The following is an 18,087-nucleotide window of genomic DNA, read 5'->3' as shown; positions in this document are numbered from 1 at the left end:
GTTTTCTCAGGCGTCGACGGCAAAAAAAGAGGAAAAAGGCACTCTTCTTTTCTCTGCCCGGATATTATTATTGACTGATTCGTGTTACCCGAGTGTTGATGCCCATACATACATCGGCGCCGAAAATATAGAGCGTGCATTTCTGTGCGACATGACGTTCGTGCGTTATTGGCGAGTTATCGAGCGTGCTTTAATTAGGTGGTGCATCCTCCTCGTCTTGATACCGGCAGCGGGAGATGTCTTGAAGAAAGCTGGACGAATGATGATGAGACGGGCGTGTGTGTGTGTGAATGCATCTTCGGTAAGAAGTAGGTCAGTCATCAAATAATGCCTCCCTCCATTTCATGTTCCATATGTGCTGTCATGTTAATTGATCCTTTGGAGAGGATCGAGATAAACTTGGAGGCTTGAGCTCGTCACCAACCCAACAAGGTGCTCGGGAAGTCGAGAGAAGACGGTGATTGGCTGTGAGGCTAGTGGGCTGCGATCTCCGATTGGCTACCGATTGGCTGCCGAAGGAACTGTGTATCAAGACTTCGAGTTACGATGGACGGCACGCAATCACGACGAGGTATAATACAATCCTGGGCGAGTCAACGTGTTGACAGCGAAATGAAGAGTAGATGGTGGGGGCAGGGATCAGAATATGGTAGAAGAATGCTGGTAGCCACTGAATGTTGTGTGTACAGACGCTACCTATACCTCTCGAGTGAAGCACTGCGTACAGTGTGGTCAAGAGGCCTCATGCTGGCTTGTGTGGGTAGAATCAAATGCTTGTTTGACAAGTCTATTTGAACGGCAAAACACAAGCCTCATCCAATATCAATCAATTTCATACCGACCAAAGCACTCCTACACGGCTTAAAGAATCGACAGCTCAGCGTAAAGCATGAATCATGCACCAAAACTTCGAGCCATGACTTCACCCATCACATCTCCCAGCCCTGGACACGCCCGGCTCGGCTCGTTCCCAAGCTGATCGTCCATGATACCACCTCGTCCGCCATACCATACCTCGTCAGTTAGTTAGCCTCGACAATCCATCGCCATTGCCATTGATATTCAGGCACGATTGGCCCTAACTCTGAACCCAAAGGAACCATCTCCGACGATCAATTGGCTACATTGCCCGTCAAAAAGCCTCGGTGGTTCGTGCCATATGGATGGTGTCACTCATCCGATGGCTAGGTACATGTAGATAGCATCAGTTGGGCATCATTTCGCCACTGCGGCTGCACGTCGTATATAACGAAAATTTTTTCATTCATTTCCCTTTCAATTTTTCATCGATTGCTTCCTTTCGAGCGGATATCATGCATCTCGTTCTGCAGCATCAGGGGTTCTTTATGTGAGTGCTTTTTATTTACGGGCAGTGCGTTGGCAATCCTGTATGGGTGCGAGGCCGCCGAACGCCGGGGGTGCAAGTCGGTTAGGCAGCGAAATTGGATACATGGACAGAGATCCTAGAAGAGGCCAATTCGTTCGTTCTCGTTGGCCGCAGGTGCAGAAAGGCTGCAAGGAGTATGAGATTTTGGTGTATGGTGCCTGTTCGTGAACGTGGTTGCCCTTATCTGCCCGTATGATACTATCAATCTGTTGCCTCGTCTGGCAGACGGTTTTGTTCTCGCCTTGTATCTCCGCAAATCGGCAGTCATGCTGAAAAGGCTTGGTCGAAACGGTGACGAAAACGTGGCCAAAAAGCAACAAGTCCAAAGAATTGCCGGTCTCTTTGCCCGGCAGGCTTTCAACATCAGATCACCATCCAACATCGTTTCCCGCTTTGCTCTCGATGCGCCTACCATGGGCAAGATGCCCTTAGCTCGCTGCCGGAAGTCGTGACCTGCGTAAGCGCACGGCCGGGGGGGTGCGTCGACAGCGCCAATTAGCGGGTGGTGTTGGCGCTGAGTAGGGGGAGCTAGAGCGTGGCTAGTGCGCTAGAGTGCCTGTAGGAAATACTGTGAGGGCTCAGCATATCGCACTGTATGACCGCCCGAGAGGCACTCAAGTTGCGCGGGTTCCTGGTGTGGCCTTTGACTTCCATGCCTTTTCGTCTTCTTCGGACATTCTTTGTTGTGTTCCAGAAGTGATTCCATTCCACTCCCGGAAACCTTTGCGCCAGGGGCTTTTTTCCCCCCCCTTTGTCTTCATCTTGTTTGTATTTTCTTTGCGACCATAACTTCTCCCCTCTTCTTCCGCTTTCAGTTGGTCTTTGTTTGACGCTCTTGACCCCATCATCTGTTGCTGTTAGTTCCAAGCCGACTCCGTACAAGGTGCTACTCATCACAGCTCCAAGTCTCCATGATATCCACAGCGTCTCCATCATCTCCATCAGACCGGCTGCCTTTATACCTGAAGCCGACAGGACCCGGTTCAAGCTGTGACTCTTACTTGTTTGTACATGTTTGCTTTTTGTTCCACAGACGAGCGGTGACTGCCAGATCATGAGCCTTGTCTCCTCCGCAACTTGGCCCTTATGCTTAACGATTCCCCAGACTTGCCGTACTTAGCCGCTTGCTGTTGCGGTGTTGTCTTTGGTCATTGCCTAGAAGAGGCAAAAGTGGTGAACCAGACATGCATGTTCCTGCTCAGCCGTTGGCCAATTCGTTGCTTGCTGGCAAAGCAGAGGCCATGTCGTACCTCGTGAGAAGCTGCATGACTGGCCGATTGGTCAATTGAAACTTTCGGTACCCTCAACCCTGGCTAAGGTAGTACATACTCGTACAGACATTGCCTCGAATCAAACAATCACTGCCGATTTCCCCTGGCACCGACAGCACGCAGCTCGACGCACCCGTCGGTCCCCAACGGACAGAGAGCTCTCTTCCCCCTTCCCCCGCTCCGGAGCAGCCCCTCATCCAAGCCGTATTCGGCCCAAGGAGTCGAAGCAGCAGAAGGCCTGGGGCGTACAAAGGCAGATAAGTGCATGTACTCGGGCTCCGAGGTAAGGTCCCTTGCGTTTCTTTTCCCCTCTCTCGTCGGATGCGAGAACATAGTAAGATGAGATGACTTTATTTAGCAGATCGACGATGGCTCACTAGGACAAGTTGCGAATACACGGAAAGTGAAGCCTGGCGGAGCATCTTGCGGGGGTGGAACGGGGCTTCCGGGGGGCACTTCTGATCCAGTTTGCTGTATCCACTTCGGCCTGGCAATAGTCGAGTCCGATGCAGCATTCTATCGACGATGAGCGATTCAGTTTTTTGCGGGCAGCTTTGGTTCGGCCATCGGGGGGGGTGACGAAAGGGTTGAGAGGGGTGAGGGGGGCCATGGCTCCGACGTCGTTGGAGGGAACATAGGGCTGGGGCTCTTATCGATGCAGCGGCGAAATCACCCGCGAGCCTAAGGTAGCTGGTGCGAGTATAGAAGCGAGAGCTGAAGATTCGGGATTGTTGAGCTATCGACGTTGTTCAATTTCCGCGCTGAAGCTGAACTGCTTCTGCCGCTGGCCCCCTTTTCGAATCAATGCGGCGTCTCAGTGGTATCAAGCTGAAGTACCTAGGTAAGGTACTTGAAAGTGTCAGTACCTGATACCATTCTGTAGACTTTGTAGAAACTGCTCCGACGCAATGAAGCTGCATGCATTCTCGCCAATCGACCACGAAGCAAAGCCGCTGTCACTGTAGTTCGCCTGCATCGATGCCGCATACGAGAGTGCTGATTCCCTCGACCGGGCACTGGGTTGGGCGACGCTAAGCACGGGACGGTGCTTCTTCTCATACTCGTATGGCTTAGCACCTAGGAGATACTCTGCGATACTTGTTGATGTCGACTTGGAGCGTTCGTCGTTCCCTCCGTCAGTCAGCCACTCCCCCTCCACGAATGGGATCAGGTGCCTCCGTGCGAGAAACGTCTGGCGCTGGTCATGTGAGCCGGACGGGGGTTCGGCCGGAGCACGATACGTGAGACTACAAACGAGCGATGGGCTGAGTAAGGAGGTTTGGATGCGAAGGTGGCCAGTTCTGGCGTCAAACCGCGGTATCAGAAGGTAGTCGCATTGGACAGGACCCTCGAATCTCTTGCGATGCGCATTTCCATACTGACACGGTGTTTGAGGTCGCTCTCTTGCGTATAAGTCGAGTATTGCTGCCAAGATGGATACTGTATTTATTCACACTGGCGCTGCCAATTGGTCCCCCTCCCAAGTATCGCTCGCTGAGCCATGACATGGTCCCGATAGGGAGTCAGGCCTCATCCCCTTTCGCGGAGCATTACGGGCCGTCCGAAGTACAATCACAATCAAGCACACACTTCAGCGTCCCTTGATAGGGCTTGACACCGACAGGGAACCCGGAGGCAGGTTGCAGGTACTTATGCGTTATCAGTGCCGGCATGTATAGGTATTTCACCAGGGTAGAACAGGACACAACAATAACAGCCCCCATGCTGATGAGTTGGCCGGTACGGAGTAAACATTGGACGAGGACGTGCCTGTTGGTGTCAGCGCCCCCGTTGAAGGAACCTGGATGGGCGCAAAGGGGAGCGTATCCGGTACCTGCGCCTCAATCAGACGGATGGAATTCGATCATCCAGCTTCCGCAGCGAAATGGTACCTTAACTGGACACGTCTATTTAGCAAAGGGAGACACACAGCAGGCGCCAATGTACGAATACAGAACTCGTATTGATTGCGATGCGTCTTGTAGGCGACAAAATACACTGTACATACGATAGAGGCCGACCCTTCTCTCCATTAGCGTTACAGGAGTGCACTTGTTTCCTGCGTCGTCCTTCTCGTCTTCGTCGCCACACACCCCCTGGCCAGCGCCAGAAACCTCCAATTGCTCCCTCGCATGCCTCCAGCATCCCCCTTTACGGCCTCTCCATTCGACCTGGTGATCAACCCGGGTCAGCGGGCCCCAACTTGGCCCCAGGCCAGACCTGGCCAAGCAAACCAAAGGTACACCCCCACATACGCCGTACGTACGGTGCTCTACCCTTAGGCGACGCGCGAACTTGTGGATGGGACAGATGAGGTTGAACGGAGTCAGGAGAGACAATGGAAGAGGGCGGCCCAGCATAGTCGCAGGTACAAGCAGCCTGTGGAAGCCGCTGGAAGGGAAACCGAAACGGCCTGCTAGGGAGGGCCCCATGCGCTGGAAAAGCGCCTGCCTGGAGCCCTGCCTCTCGCTCTCTGTCTCTCTTCACGCTCAGTCTCTCGTTACTGTGGGCTCAAGTCCTTCCTCACCAGCCCATCCGATGGATTCCCTGCGCCCCACAGGCTGAACGTTTGGGCCGTGCTAATCAACCAGAAAAGCAACCGCTGCTTTGCCGTGCCTTGCTTTCTTGGTGCTTCTTTTTTCTGGGTCCTCACCGTCGACATCACAGTACAGCGTTGGTGCTCAGGCGGCCGTTTTCTCCTGATTCTCGTACTGTCGAGGACGGGTACCCAGCTTGCTGGAAGGTTCCGTCCCCGACACGGAGTACGGCGAGGTACATGCAGAGTACGGAGGGTGTTCCGTGCCCTGTTTTTCGTCACTGGCTTTGACGCAATTTCAACTCCAATCTCGACAAATAATAATGAACGTCAAGTAAGGTACAGGAATCTGCGGAATCAAGTCGAAAGACGGAACAGAGAGGTGCTTGTTGTAAGAGACAAACATGTGCGCTGCCTCCTTTGTTGCGACTTACACGCGTACTCTGTACCAGCAAACGCAAGTACACGACAATTGCTAGAAGGCGCGGATAACGACTGCCTGAGGGTACCTTGTACTCCGTAAAAGCAGCACCTCCAGCGCCGCGAGAGCCAGAGCGGGACACAGTAGGAGTCGTCGTGTACTCCCGGACAAGGGACGAGAATACACGCCTCCCTCCTCCGGCCTTGTAGCTAATACACGCGCCCCCGCCGTGCCGCATCTACGTACACACACTCACCCTCACAACTCACACACACTCCCCTTGCCTGTTGCTCCTCCTAAAATAATTATTTCTCGTTCTCACTACTTGCTCAGCGAACCTGGGTGTTTTTTTTCTGACTCGGAACTTTTTTTTTTTTTGGCCTCTCCCTTCACAACATCTGCCCGCGCTGAGAAACTTCATACGGTAGCGAAGCATCGTGATCGAACCCCGACCGCTTTGTTGCTGGACATCCTCTTACATCGAAAGCGTTGCTGCTGCAGCCCCCGAGCCTGCGACAGTCCAACGTCTGTGTCGATACATCCCCGAACGACTTCAATCGCTCCCCCCTCCTCCCCCCCCTTTTGGCAATGGCCTCCTCAAAAGTATGGCAATGATCGCGTCGTCCCGGAGCCGCCGCTCAGCCTCCGGCTCGTCCCCTGCGCTCGCGAGGCCTCGTCTTTTGCTGACGTCTTTGTCCACCCGCAGGAGATGCATCCTTCTACGAGGCCATTGACGCACCAGCGGTCGCCGTTGTCGAGCTCCGCAACCTCGGTCCTCGCCGGCCGGCAGTCCCACGCCCGAACCAACTCGCACTCGCACTCGCACTCGCTGCTCGCCGGTGCCCTCAATCCCACACACCGCATCACCCGCCGAAAGTCCGTCACCACTCCCGGCGCCAACGTCGCGGCTCTGGCGGCGGCCCTGCGGGAGAGCGAGCAGAGCGGCGCCATCCCGATTGCCAGCGGCGGACGGCGGAACACGAGCAACGCCATCACATCCAAGCAGGCCTCGGCCCAGCGGACGGGCCTCGCCGACAGCCTGCCCTCACCGCCGGCCAGCCTGCCGAACAACAAGTCGCTGCTCGAGGCCAAGCGGGAGGTGACGGACAGCGCCATTGACGACGATTCGAACGAGCTCTCGGCCGACGAGGCGGCGGCCCACCAGGACCAAAGCCGGATAAGGCGAGCCAGCGACGGACAGCCTCTGACCAAGGATGGCAAGAAGAGCAGCCGCGTAGAAGTTCGCTGCGAGACGTGCGGCAAGGGCTACAAGCACAGCAGCTGTTTGACGAAGCACCTGTTGGTCTCCCTCCCCTCTTGTGCCTCTGCTATCTGCACTTGCCTAGGTTCGGGTGCAGCCACATCCTGCCTCTGGTCCTCGACACTCTCTCCCTTGTCCCATCTTGTCCCCCTTCCTCCTTTCCTTCTCCTTTCCTTTCCCTGTCTTACATCCTTTACGTTGGCAAAAGCATGCGTGATTTGAGTTTCATTTTGTTGACTCGTTGGCTAGATGGGAGCACACGCCTGAGTGGTCCTTTACCTCCAAGCTGCTCATCTCCAAGCACCAACAAGTACAGCTGCTGGAGGCGGCGTCTGTCCTGGTGGCAATGAACGGCAACCCCAAGGAGAGATCAGTCACCCCTCCGGACTCTGCCCGAGACTTTGCGAGCGAGCCAGAAACGGCTTCGTCCCCCGCGGCCTCTGGCTACTCGGACCAGGCTGATGGCCAGAGTTCCGCCGACACCACCCCACCCCCGATTTACGAGCAAGGCGTTGCATTTGATACCTCTGCATATCGCGACAAGCGCTACAGCATGGGCAGCGTCTTCTCTCGGAGCTTGGCATCGCCGCAGCCGTCCAACCCTCTGATGTACGGCAGCATCCCCAATGCACGCGGATTTGACCATGGTCGTAGCCCCAGCATGGACCTGCGGCCGTCATCATCCGGCGTCAATGCCAACGGTGAGGACGACCACGAGCTGGCCGCAGCTGTTGAGCTGTTGAGCTGCAGTTTTGGCAGCAACACCGGATCGCGCGCCGCCGTAATAGCGCACATCGAGGACGCGCCGCCCGTTCCACCGGTCCCGACGCAGTTCCTAGATCAGGCCGCCTCCTTCGTCAGCGCCGGCTTCATCAACAGCTTCCCCAGCAGACAACCCGAGAGCTACACGCGCGGCGAGATGCGACGTGGGAGCGAGGATGTCAAGATGGAGGAAAGTGAAGATGACTTTGACATGCCATCTCGCGCCCGCAGCGACGAAGACGACGACGGAGTTTTTGGCCGTATGGAAGAGTAATCCTTGGGTACGGACTGGAGCAACTCTCCTGGGAACTCGATTCGTGACGACGTTTTTTTTTTTTTTTTCGCTTCTGCTTTATAACATGACACCGGGAGTCGGATTGCTCTGGGACGAATTATGGATATCACCAACTGGGAGGAAATCGGCGCGGTGTCTCTTTTGTACAATGAATATACTCGACGGAACTGCATTGGGGGATGGTTCTGCTCCGCTGTCGCATCTTCAGCACCGAAGAGTGGAGGGCCTGTCCGGGCTCGTCGAGGTCTGGGCGAGATTGCTCCTCCACGAGGTTAAAGTGAGGGTCCGGCGAGGCGTCGAGCGTACGCCCGAATCAAATTCTGAATAAATCATAAAAACAGGAAGTTGAAAGAAGAATTAAGAAGAAACTTCACACCATCACTACAAAGCCATGTCGATGCCATTGCATGAAAGCACGCGCGCAGAGTGACGATTGTATATGCATCTTTGAAGCCTGTCAACGAATAACATATGTAACCAGCAAAACACGGGCAAGTCGGTGAAATGAGATGCAGTCAACATGGAACTCTGAAGCAGCCACGACGAGAAGACAGAGACTGTTTTTCTCGATTTTCAATGGTGCGAGTGTTGTGGAAGAGTTGTGGGAAGAGAAAATCCTGCAGAATTTGTACGAGACCCTGGACTAGCAGCACGAAACGGAAATTGAGCTCCAGCTGTGTACTAAGCAGCTGCTAGTAGTACTTAGTAGACTACTGGTAATAGAACTGCACGCACAAGGTGAGCTCCATGAGGAAATTGCGGGGACCAGCAAAGCACCTTTCGGTCCGTCAGTTTCCCCAGCGACCCAAACGTCACGTTTCTCCACTCGCAAAAGCTCTGGGATCAGGTCAGAGCAGCTCTCGACAAGACATTGTCGATTGGAAGCAAAATTTGCGCATTCTGGACGAGAGTCTCTAGACGGAATCCCGGTGCGAATATCTGCTACTCATAATAGTAGCTGTGCCGACCCGGATTACCTGATCTGATTGACACCGATTCAATTCGCATCGACCGCGTAGGAGACGCGCATTACATATCGTTGCGGGGACAGGACACGACGCAAACCTGTCGCTACCATTGCGACACAGCTCAGACAACGCACATTCGCGAGCAGAGGAAGCAAGGATGCCGACGTTAAGGCGAGCGGTGAGGGGCGAAAGTGCGCGGAGACATGTTGACGCGGGCGCGGATGAGGTGAATGGGGTAACTACGCCGGAGAAGTCGAGAGAGAACAACAACAACAAGGCGGTCGAAAAGGCGACACCCAAGCGTCGCGGTGGTGACGATGCTGCTCTCGTTGCCAGCACTCCCCGTGGCGCAAGTTCGGGCGGGGAAGCAGCTTCGACGGCCAGGATCCCGACGCTGGTGCAGTTCCCGCTGGTCGCGGCCATCAGCTTCGCCACGGCGAGCCTCGGATACAGCGTGGTGGCCGAGCTGACCCAGGGGGAGCTGGCGGGCGTGAGCCGGAGCCCGGGGGCGAGGGAGGAGATTGCGATCCTTGCCGGCTGGAGGATGTGAGTGGGCTTGCTTTTGTCTTTGACCGTTTGTGTGGAGGAAAGTTGTTGTCGCTTTGCTAACCAGATTGGCGTAGATTTGAGCTTGCGCTGAGCTGGTTCGGCGGGTTGGACGGGCTGGACGTTGCCATGATGGATTTCTTGTCCCACGGGCCGGCGGTAAGTTGTCGTAACACGCTCTGCTGTTACCTTCACCGTGGTGGAGACTTTGAGACATGTGGCGGTTGAAGCTGACTTGGCGAATTTCTTACTTCTTCTAGATGTACCTCCTGTTCGCCTTTTACAACCTCAGCGCGAAGACGACGATTGCTGCCCTCCTCGTTGACGTCGTCTCTGCGTCGGTGCCCTTTTCGCTTCTGCGGCCCCTTTCGGCCGTCCACAAGCCGTCCTCGGCGCTGCCCAACCGCGAGCTCATCGGCCTGCCACTGCAGCTGCTCACGGCGGGGCTCGCGACGAGCATATACTCCGTCGTCCTGGTTCTGTCGCTGCGATTCCTGCTGCCCAGCATCTTTGTCGTCCACTTCGAGGGCCTCCGCAATCTCGAGCCGGCGTACTCGGCGTCGTACCTCGCCGTGCTGCCTGTGACGCTGCTGTTTGGCGTCGCCGCGAGCACCTTCATCTTCCCGCCGTTTGCCACCACCGGCAAGACCAAGGAGGACGAGCGCGTCACCAACTTTGACCCCGCCGAGGCCAGCCTGGGAGAGACGGTGTGGTGGAACTTCTGGGGCTATACCACCAAGGCCAAGGTGGCCATTTGGCGCACGGCGGTGACTCTGCTCGTCACGGGCGTCAACACATATCTGGCCTGCGCCATGACCATCCCGGGAGTTGAGCCAGAGGGTGCTGCCGCATATGCGGGCGTGTGGGTGGTTGCGGCTCTCTGCACGGGCCTGGGATTGGGCCTCGTGGGACGCGACTGAGAGACGCCCGGTTACGATATTGCACGTTTGCCGTGCGGTTCCCGAGGGTGTGGGCGGCGGCGGCAGCGGCGTCTTCGGATGTGGCTTGAGGACAGGTATGGAGGGGGCAATCATCAATGTAGGTCTTTTTTGCTTCTTCACCGTCTTCATTCAATCATGTATTCTAGTACCTCGTCATATCGGATCCTTGAGTTGGGCTCGGATGGTGTCTTTTGGCGTTTGTTTTCTCTTTTCTTCCTTCTCTCGCTATCTAATTGGGGGGGGATGGACAAGGTGAAACTCGCTATCGGCTTGGCTTACATGTTGCTTGCTTCTCGTTTCTTTGCTTGTTGCGTACGGGTTGGGTATATGGTATATATGGTATGAGCTGAGGATGAGGATTAAGAAGAAAAAAAAAGAAGAAAAACACTCATAGGCATCTACTAGGCATCTCCGTGTGTATGTAGCTGTGAGTCAGGGGGTCAAGGGGCATGACGAGGGTGATGTAAATGGAAACAAACAGAAACGAGGTCACAATGCATGAATGTACTGTATCTCGAGAATGTAAATCATATCCTTGTCTGGGGTGTGTTGTTGTGTGCTGGGTAGGTATGTTCAGCTTGTCATGGGAGATTGGCACGGTGAGTTGGGGCATGGACTCATCAAGACGCGTGCGAAGCCGACTGACTGATCTTGTCTGGCCGGTTCAATAAGTATGCATGTTACCAGATTCGGAGGTAAATCACCTCATTGCTATTCGCTCTGTAAATAAGGATGGATCGTAGGATCTGGAAAGGCTAGGACGCTTGTGGTATGATCTTTCGAAAAGGGGTGGCAGTCAATTCTAAATGTATGTACATGTCAATGGGGCTGAAGGTTTGGGCAGGCCGGATCGAGATGCCTTGAGATTGATTGAGTGCTTGATTCAGCCTCAGCCTCGGGTATAATTACTCGGAGATGGATTGCGATACAGGATGCACTACCGTAGTTTGTGTGTGTGTGTGTGTGTGTGGGCGTATTGGCCGTTATAACCGCCGGGTTCTGGGGGCGAGGGTCACGCAGAGCGCAGAAAGGAGCCCTGGGATGGGTGTTGGCCTTGTCAGTTGGTTTGTAGGTAGGGTAAGCTATGAAGAGAACTCGGAGAAAGGCGTTGTATATTTGCTCCGATGATGACATTATTTTGAGAAGAGATATACATACCCAGTCTTCACTGACGTCTGTGACACCTTGAAGGGAGGAAGGAAGAAAAAAAAGAAAAAAAAAAAGGAAAAAAAAAAAAAAAACAGCCCCCAAATTCAGGTGCACCAATGCAAAGTTTCTATATTGGGCTTCATCTGCACACACTTGCACACGGGAGCTGAATGTAGGGGGAGGGGGGAGGCTTGCAGGGGTTGAGCATGAGCGACACGTGCGAAGAGGGCTGAATAAAGAGACAAGGTCGGACTTTGACTGGGGGGGACGGAGACGGTATTACTAGGTAGGCATGAGATGGGCTGAAGGGGTGAACCTGAGCTTCGGGTCATTTTTTCTCTTAGCTGCGGTGGTGTGGTGTAGTATTCGGACTTTGGGGGGACAGGGATGATGATATTGGTTTGGGGGCCTGTCGGATGGTTGTCATGTCTATTTGGGTCATTGTGATATATCTCGTTGTAGATCTGAGGTCAAGTAAGAGCTCAGAGATTTTACTTTAGGTTTCTCCTCTTGCTTTATACATACATCTCGTCATGTTTTGCTCTTTTGCGAGTATGAGAGGAAACTCTCGTGAAGTGATGTGAGGGGTTATAATTCGAGTTCTTCAGTGAAAGTTTAGAAGGGGAGGGGGAGAAAGGAAAGCAAACAAAAACAAACAAGACAAGAGCTAGAAATGGCCATGGACGAACTAACTGCTGGTATTACTCCGCATACCCGGTAAGATAGAAAGGCGGCTCCATAAAACGAGCCAGGCGAGAAACAGAGAGAGGCTCTAGGCCAGATTTTAGACGGTTTGAGAGGTGGCCAGCATTTCTTCATCTTTAGTTTTACGTCTTTTCCTTTTTCTGCATTTCCATTTTTATCTCCGCGCAAACAAACCGGCACTTACACCAAGAAGAGAAGCACCTGTTTTTTTTTTTTTTTTTTTTTTTCTTTTTACTCCTCTTTTGCTGATTCCTCCGTCTTCTCTTTCTCCACCGTCCACCAACACCTTCGTGCGGAGTCCGGCATTCTTGTGAGGATCTTCCAATATTTGCTGGTCTCAAACAACCAATATTACCACGTTGCTGCTTGGGACTCAACAAGAAACGGGAAAAGAAGTTCAAGAGCCGAGACACGACACACACACACGGAAACTGGGACAACTAGGGGGGGTGGGCAGCAGTCACACAGCCCGCGCAGGTTGGGCGCCATATCGAGCTCTCTCTTCTGTCTCTCACTGTCTCGTTGTCTCCTTGTTGGTGTGTGTGTGTGTGTGTGTGTGTGTGTCTGTGTGTGTTTTCTCATGACAAGGGGAGAGAGCAGGCAAGGCGGAGAGACAACATTAAAAAAAAAAGTAAAAAAGCTCAACGGGAACCTGGAAAGAGCAGAACAAGGCAAGGAATCGTCACTTGTTCAGCTCGCTGTCCAAAACGGTGCTGAGCTGAGGTAGACAATGACCGGTGTGCCGGCAGGGGTGCATCAGGCGACGGCGGAGACTCATCACCAACGATCTTACACCTTCTGACGTGCCCTCTTTTCCCAAGAGCTGATCCCCGGGGTGTTTGCTTCCTTTGCGCGGTCACTCTCTCTCTCTCTCTGTCGTCCAGCTCTCGGGAAGAAAGACGAGAACGAGGACGACTCGAGGCCACACGTCATCCGGCCGCGGGAAGCCCTCGAACGAGCGAGAGCCAGGTCGTTACACGCCATTCCCCGACTTATGGGTATAAGATGCCCCTCGCCCGGGCCCTTGGATATAAGAAAACAAAGAAGAGAGAGCATCAAGTTGCCATTTTTTTTTTTTTTGTTGTCAAGACAAGCTCGTCCATGAGATATTCTCTCGGCTATCGCGCAGACAAGGGGTGTGAGCACTAACAAGCCGATACCCTAAACTCCCAACGACTTACAAGTTGCATTTCGTTCTGCGTTGCCCTTTGCTCTGGACGTGGGGAGCCTCTTCTTGCCCCCCAACTAAGGCATATTCATATATACCTGCCACCGCTGTTCAACAATCAACAAACCATCATCCCTCTTGCCGGCCATGTCCGAGCACTATGCTGCTGCATCTGCGTCGGGAAACAGGACGAAGAAAGGCGTCAAGGTGACCAAGAATATCTATACCGACAAGGAAACCGATGTCCAAGGGCCGCTCGAGGTGACTGGCTCGGTCCAGTGTAATGGGAGCATCAACTTCCAGGGTAACGTCTCTGTGAGGGGAGCCGTCGAAGCTTATGGCAACATCACCACAAAGGGGCAAATAGTTTGCGAGTAAGTTCCATCCATCACTCCCATCTGAAAGGGGGCAGCAGAAGAGGAGGGACATGTGGGGGATGGGGGTCTGCGCTGGGGGGAGCAAGTAATATAAGCAGACTGCTGACTCGTGGGCAAAAAGGGGACTGGTCAAGGCGCACGGCAACATGATGGTCAATGGCTACCTAGCCTCCAGGTGAGTTGTCGATCTGTATGCATCTGGCTGTTGCTAACGCAGATCTGATGTAGTGACAAAATCTCCGCAGCTGGAAAGCTGAGAGTCGAAGGCGTCCTGGAGGGCAATGACCTCGAGATTTATGGAAACGTCATCGTCATTGGCTCCCTGTAAGACTGAGTCTCACACACATGGCAAGCTTGCTGTTGCTCTTGAAACATACCAGCTAACTTGATGACGCGAACAGGACATGCAGGCGCCTGCTTGTGTACGGCTCAGTGACTCTCATCGGGCCGCATTCCAGCTGTTTTGCCGCAGAGTCGACAGAAGTTCTGGGGCCCTACCTGACGCGGGACTCGGAAGCGGACTGGGATTTCTGAGGCGGGCAGAGGATCCTGGCGGATGTTGCGACTGTATACAAAGTCATGAAAAGGGATGTAGAGGCTCTGAAGCCACCGAGGAGAGCTGAGGTTTGAAGTCGGTGGTGCAGCACCGCCTGTGGTGTAATAATAGATACTGGACTAAGAGACAAGCTCAATAGGACAAGGATAAACTGCACAAACCAGGATCTCGTTCAGATTGCCGCGTCAGCATATAAAGATTATTGCTCCGTGCCTCGTATTACCGCTTGGGATATGCAAGGTTTGCTGCAAGATGGGAAGGATTGTCAGAATCGCCGGGACGGTTGGGTGAACTGGTGGAATGAGGCAGCAAGAAGCAAACACAGTCGTCTGCCAGCAATCTCGAGTCGTTGGTTGCAACATCAACCTCCGAGTGCAAGTTTCTTCACCATTGCAGAATCTCTGGGTGCCTTGAATTTCGAAGCCTTGTGTAAGGTGAACTCTCCGCTGAGGCAACATGGCAGTTGAAGTTGTCGTCTTGCTCGGGGTGTACAAACAAGAGGTACCGCCTCAGCTTCAAGTTCAACGTCAATGATGACTCAGCACAGCCGTCACCATCACGGCGCACGGGCCAACTTCGTCCCGTCGGCGCTGCAGCAACCCCAAACCGAAGCGACCAGATAAAGTCGCCTCAACGCGGTTTGCCAAAAGTTCAACGCCAGCGAGTCAACGGTTCGTGTCACGTCCAGCCGCATATTGAGCGTCGCCGCCAGATGGACGGCATCGGGCGCGAATATTCAACATCCGACTGTCTTTGATATCATTCCCGCTAGGGCGTCCAGCGGCCAGTTGGTAGCAGCAGCGCGCCAGGAGTGAGGCTCCAGATAACGGATCCAGGTTGCTGCGCTGCGAGTTGGATGAACCGCCCACCATCACCATGGCCGCCTCGACCGAGTCCGCAATCGCCCCAGACGCCATGGATCACGAAGAGGTCGTCTCCCCCAAGACCAAGACGGCGACGTTTGAGCTCGCCGAGGGCCCGTCCATGGGCCCCATGAGCAGCGTCCTCACGGCGCGCGCAGACCCCGATGCCCAGACGACAGTCACCGATTTCCTCGACTTCACCGAGTACCTCCCCGCCGACATGATGCGCTCCCTCACGCTCGTGGGCAAGCTCGACCAGAGATACGCGGATGCGTCGCACAAGGTCGACGACCTGACGACGCTATGGGGCCAGCTGCCCGCCCTGCCAGCCCGCGAGCGCCCCTCGCCGGTGCAGCTGCGCGCCGAGATCTCGGAGAACCTGAAGCAGGCGCTGGATGCGAGGATATTCGCCCACGCAGAGGCGGTCAGGATGGCCGACAACGTCAACCGCCACTACAACAAGGCGACGGCGCTGCTGTCCAAGCTGCAGGCCATGATGGACAACTACCCGACAGAGGAGCAGGCCCCTGCCGAGCCGAGGTCTCCTCAGATGACTAGGGCGAAGCTGACGGTCAGGGCCACGGGGGAAGATGGACAGAAGGTGCGGCGGTCCCGGGTCCCGCGAATCACGGTTCCTGGCGAGGTGCTCGCGCCATACGAGATTGAATACGATACGTTTAGCGACGATAGCGATATCAGCTCCGACGAAGAGTCTGAGCCGCCCGCCACAACCACCAACCGCAGAATGCCAGTTGCCGCGCCCCGCATCAAGCTGGTGAGCAACAAGAGTCAAAAGTCCAGCGGCCGCTCTTCGCGAGGACAGTATGCTACGCCTGCCTTGAGCGCCGCTGCTGCTGCGAATGCGGCGGCGCTGCTCAACCCTCCGCCCGAGAACGCCGTCATCGGCAGCCCTGATGCGCCGTGGCTGCAGTTGACGCAGTACGAGCTGGCCAAACTAAGAAAGAGGATGAAGAAGAATGCTACGTGGACGCCGAGCGAGACCATGATCGCCAGAGAGCTCAAGGCCCTGTGTCGAGGGCCAGATGCCTACAGAGAGGCCAAAAGGAAGGCAGAGGAGGAAGGTCGAGTGTTTGAGGCCACGGTGCCGACGGCCATTGTCGACAACGAGTCGGGAACCAAACAGTTGCCCGCTGGTGCCATCAGCGTCGACTCCTTGGCTGCCACAGAGGTGCCGACCAGCAACCGGGGGATGAAACTCAACGAGGCCAAGAAGCTCAAGAGAGAGCAGCTGGCCAAGCTTGCGGCAGAAGAAGCCGAGGAATCCGCGAGGAAGATGCAGCAGGCGGCAAAGCTGTTCCTGGGCAGCAGTACGACTTCCAGCATGACGCCCGAGAACGCAAAGAGCCCTGGACCACAGCCCAAGCCGCGGACCAATTCCAGGTCTAAGCGGAAGAGGGACGGCGAGGAAGAGGGCAACGGCGACGTAGCAGCAGCGGCAGCAGCAGCAGCAGCAACAGCAGCTGCAGCGCCAGAAGGCGGTGAAGCAGCGCTGTTATCATCGCGGCCGACAACGAAGCGCACCAAGACGTCTGAGACACCAGTCCCACCACCGGTGCCCGGTCTGATTGTGCAGGGCGGCTCGGTGTCCTCCGACAACTCCGCACCCCCAGCTGCCACGTCGTCTGGGGTTCCCCAGTCGGAGACTCCCGTCCCGATCCCCATCCCTCCACAGTCCTCCGTCACGACGAGGTCAGCGACGTCTCCAGTGCCAGGCTCTACCCTCGCCATCACGACCAGTGCTGGCAATGGCACCGTTACTGTGTCTGCCGGCGCGCCTGTCAAGACTCCACACGAAACCCCTGTGCCTCTTCCCAAGACGGAGCCGAGGATGTCTACCACGCCGATCCCTCCGCCAACAACGATTAGAGAACTACCCGGGCGAGAGGCCAGTAAGCGCGAAACGCGGGGAGAGGCGGCAAAGCGATCACAGCAGCAGCAGCAGCAGCAGCAGCAGCAGTCTGCGTCTACGTCGCCTCAGCTGCCTCAAGGCCAATCAGGAGCTCCCGAGGCGTCCGTCAAGCAGTCAACATCACGCGGTGGCACGCCCAGGTCAACCCCGGTTCCAGACTCGCTGCCTTCTCGCCGGCCTGGCTCGCGGGGCAAGGCCGCAAGCCAGGAGCCGCAGCCGTCGCTGGCGGTCGATAGATCTCGCCGTGCCAGCACGGCACGCAACACTCCAGTCCCGGAACTCATCAAGCAGCCGGGCAAACGGACTAAGCGTCCAGCTCCAGGGGTCGTCACTACGACTAACAGCGGCGGTAACAGCGCCGTTGGCAAGCGGAAAGCGGCACCCAAGAGAAAGCCTCGTGCGACCAAGAGGGACAAGGGCCAAGTGACTGAGGAAATGGTGGAAGTGGATGACGAGGGCAATCCCATTGATCCCGACGAGCCACGGTACTGCCTCTGCAACCGGGTGAGCTTTGGGACCATGATTCAGTGTGATAACGTCGATGTAAGTCCAAGACACAATCTTCCATCTACGCATCTCCTTCGGGCAACGAAAGCCGCAGAGGTATCTTCTGAGAGATCTGAAAGAACCATGGCGCTGACAACGCAGCAGAATTGCAAGCAGGAGTGGTTCCATCTCGAGTGCGTGGGCCTCTCTGATATCCCTGCGCGGACGACAAAGTGGTACTGCCCCGATTGTCGTAAGCTCCTCAATATCGGAGAGAAGGGAGAGATTAGTGCTCGCGGAGTCAAGAAGTAGGCCTTTTTCCTATTTCTCAAGCATGTTGTGTGCGTTTTATTTGTCGTGTGTTAATTTTTTTTTTTTGAAGCCTGGAGTCTGGGGGCCTTGGAATACGGGTACTGGGACGGATTACGAGGTAGGTGATTTGCCCGCCTTTTATATACCTGAGGG

The 18,087-nt window shown here is 55.1% G+C and overlaps 4 protein-coding genes across 4 annotated transcripts; all 4 read left to right on the top strand.

The window, feature by feature from the left end:
• Positions 1–6,324: 6,324 nt before the first annotated feature.
• On the top strand, positions 6,325–7,912 carry CCMA1212_002112 (uncharacterized protein; the record flags this gene model as incomplete). The annotated part of the gene is made up of 2 exons (XM_073699513.1): positions 6,325–6,914; positions 7,126–7,912. The coding sequence occupies 2 exons, from the start codon at positions 6,325–6,327 to the stop codon at positions 7,910–7,912; spliced, it is 1,377 nt and encodes a 458-aa protein (XP_073562116.1).
• A 1,146-nt stretch (positions 7,913–9,058) lies between these two features.
• On the top strand, positions 9,059–10,367 carry CCMA1212_002111 (uncharacterized protein; the record flags this gene model as incomplete). The annotated part of the gene is made up of 3 exons (XM_073699512.1): positions 9,059–9,447; positions 9,525–9,606; positions 9,708–10,367. The coding sequence occupies 3 exons, from the start codon at positions 9,059–9,061 to the stop codon at positions 10,365–10,367; spliced, it is 1,131 nt and encodes a 376-aa protein (XP_073562115.1).
• Positions 10,368–13,557: 3,190 nt separating this feature from the next.
• CCMA1212_002110 (uncharacterized protein) lies at positions 13,558–14,321 on the top strand (the record flags this gene model as incomplete). The annotated part of the gene is made up of 4 exons (XM_073699511.1): positions 13,558–13,784; positions 13,909–13,962; positions 14,016–14,111; positions 14,189–14,321. The coding sequence occupies 4 exons, from the start codon at positions 13,558–13,560 to the stop codon at positions 14,319–14,321; spliced, it is 510 nt and encodes a 169-aa protein (XP_073562114.1).
• Positions 14,322–15,219: 898 nt separating this feature from the next.
• On the top strand, positions 15,220–17,934 carry CCMA1212_002109 (uncharacterized protein; the record flags this gene model as incomplete). Its single annotated transcript, XM_073699510.1, has 1 exon — positions 15,220–17,934. One exon carries the CDS (start codon positions 15,220–15,222, stop codon positions 17,932–17,934), a length of 2,715 nt encoding a protein of 904 aa, XP_073562592.1.
• Positions 17,935–18,087: the final 153 nt, after the last annotated feature.

This window comes from Trichoderma ghanense (genome assembly GCF_004382785.1).
Source record: "Trichoderma ghanense strain CCMA-1212 chromosome Unknown scaffold_1, whole genome shotgun sequence".
Lineage (NCBI taxonomy): Eukaryota > Fungi > Ascomycota > Sordariomycetes > Hypocreales > Hypocreaceae > Trichoderma > Trichoderma ghanense.
Note: the sequence above shows the minus strand (reverse complement) of the source record. Positions and strands in the feature narration are given on the sequence as shown.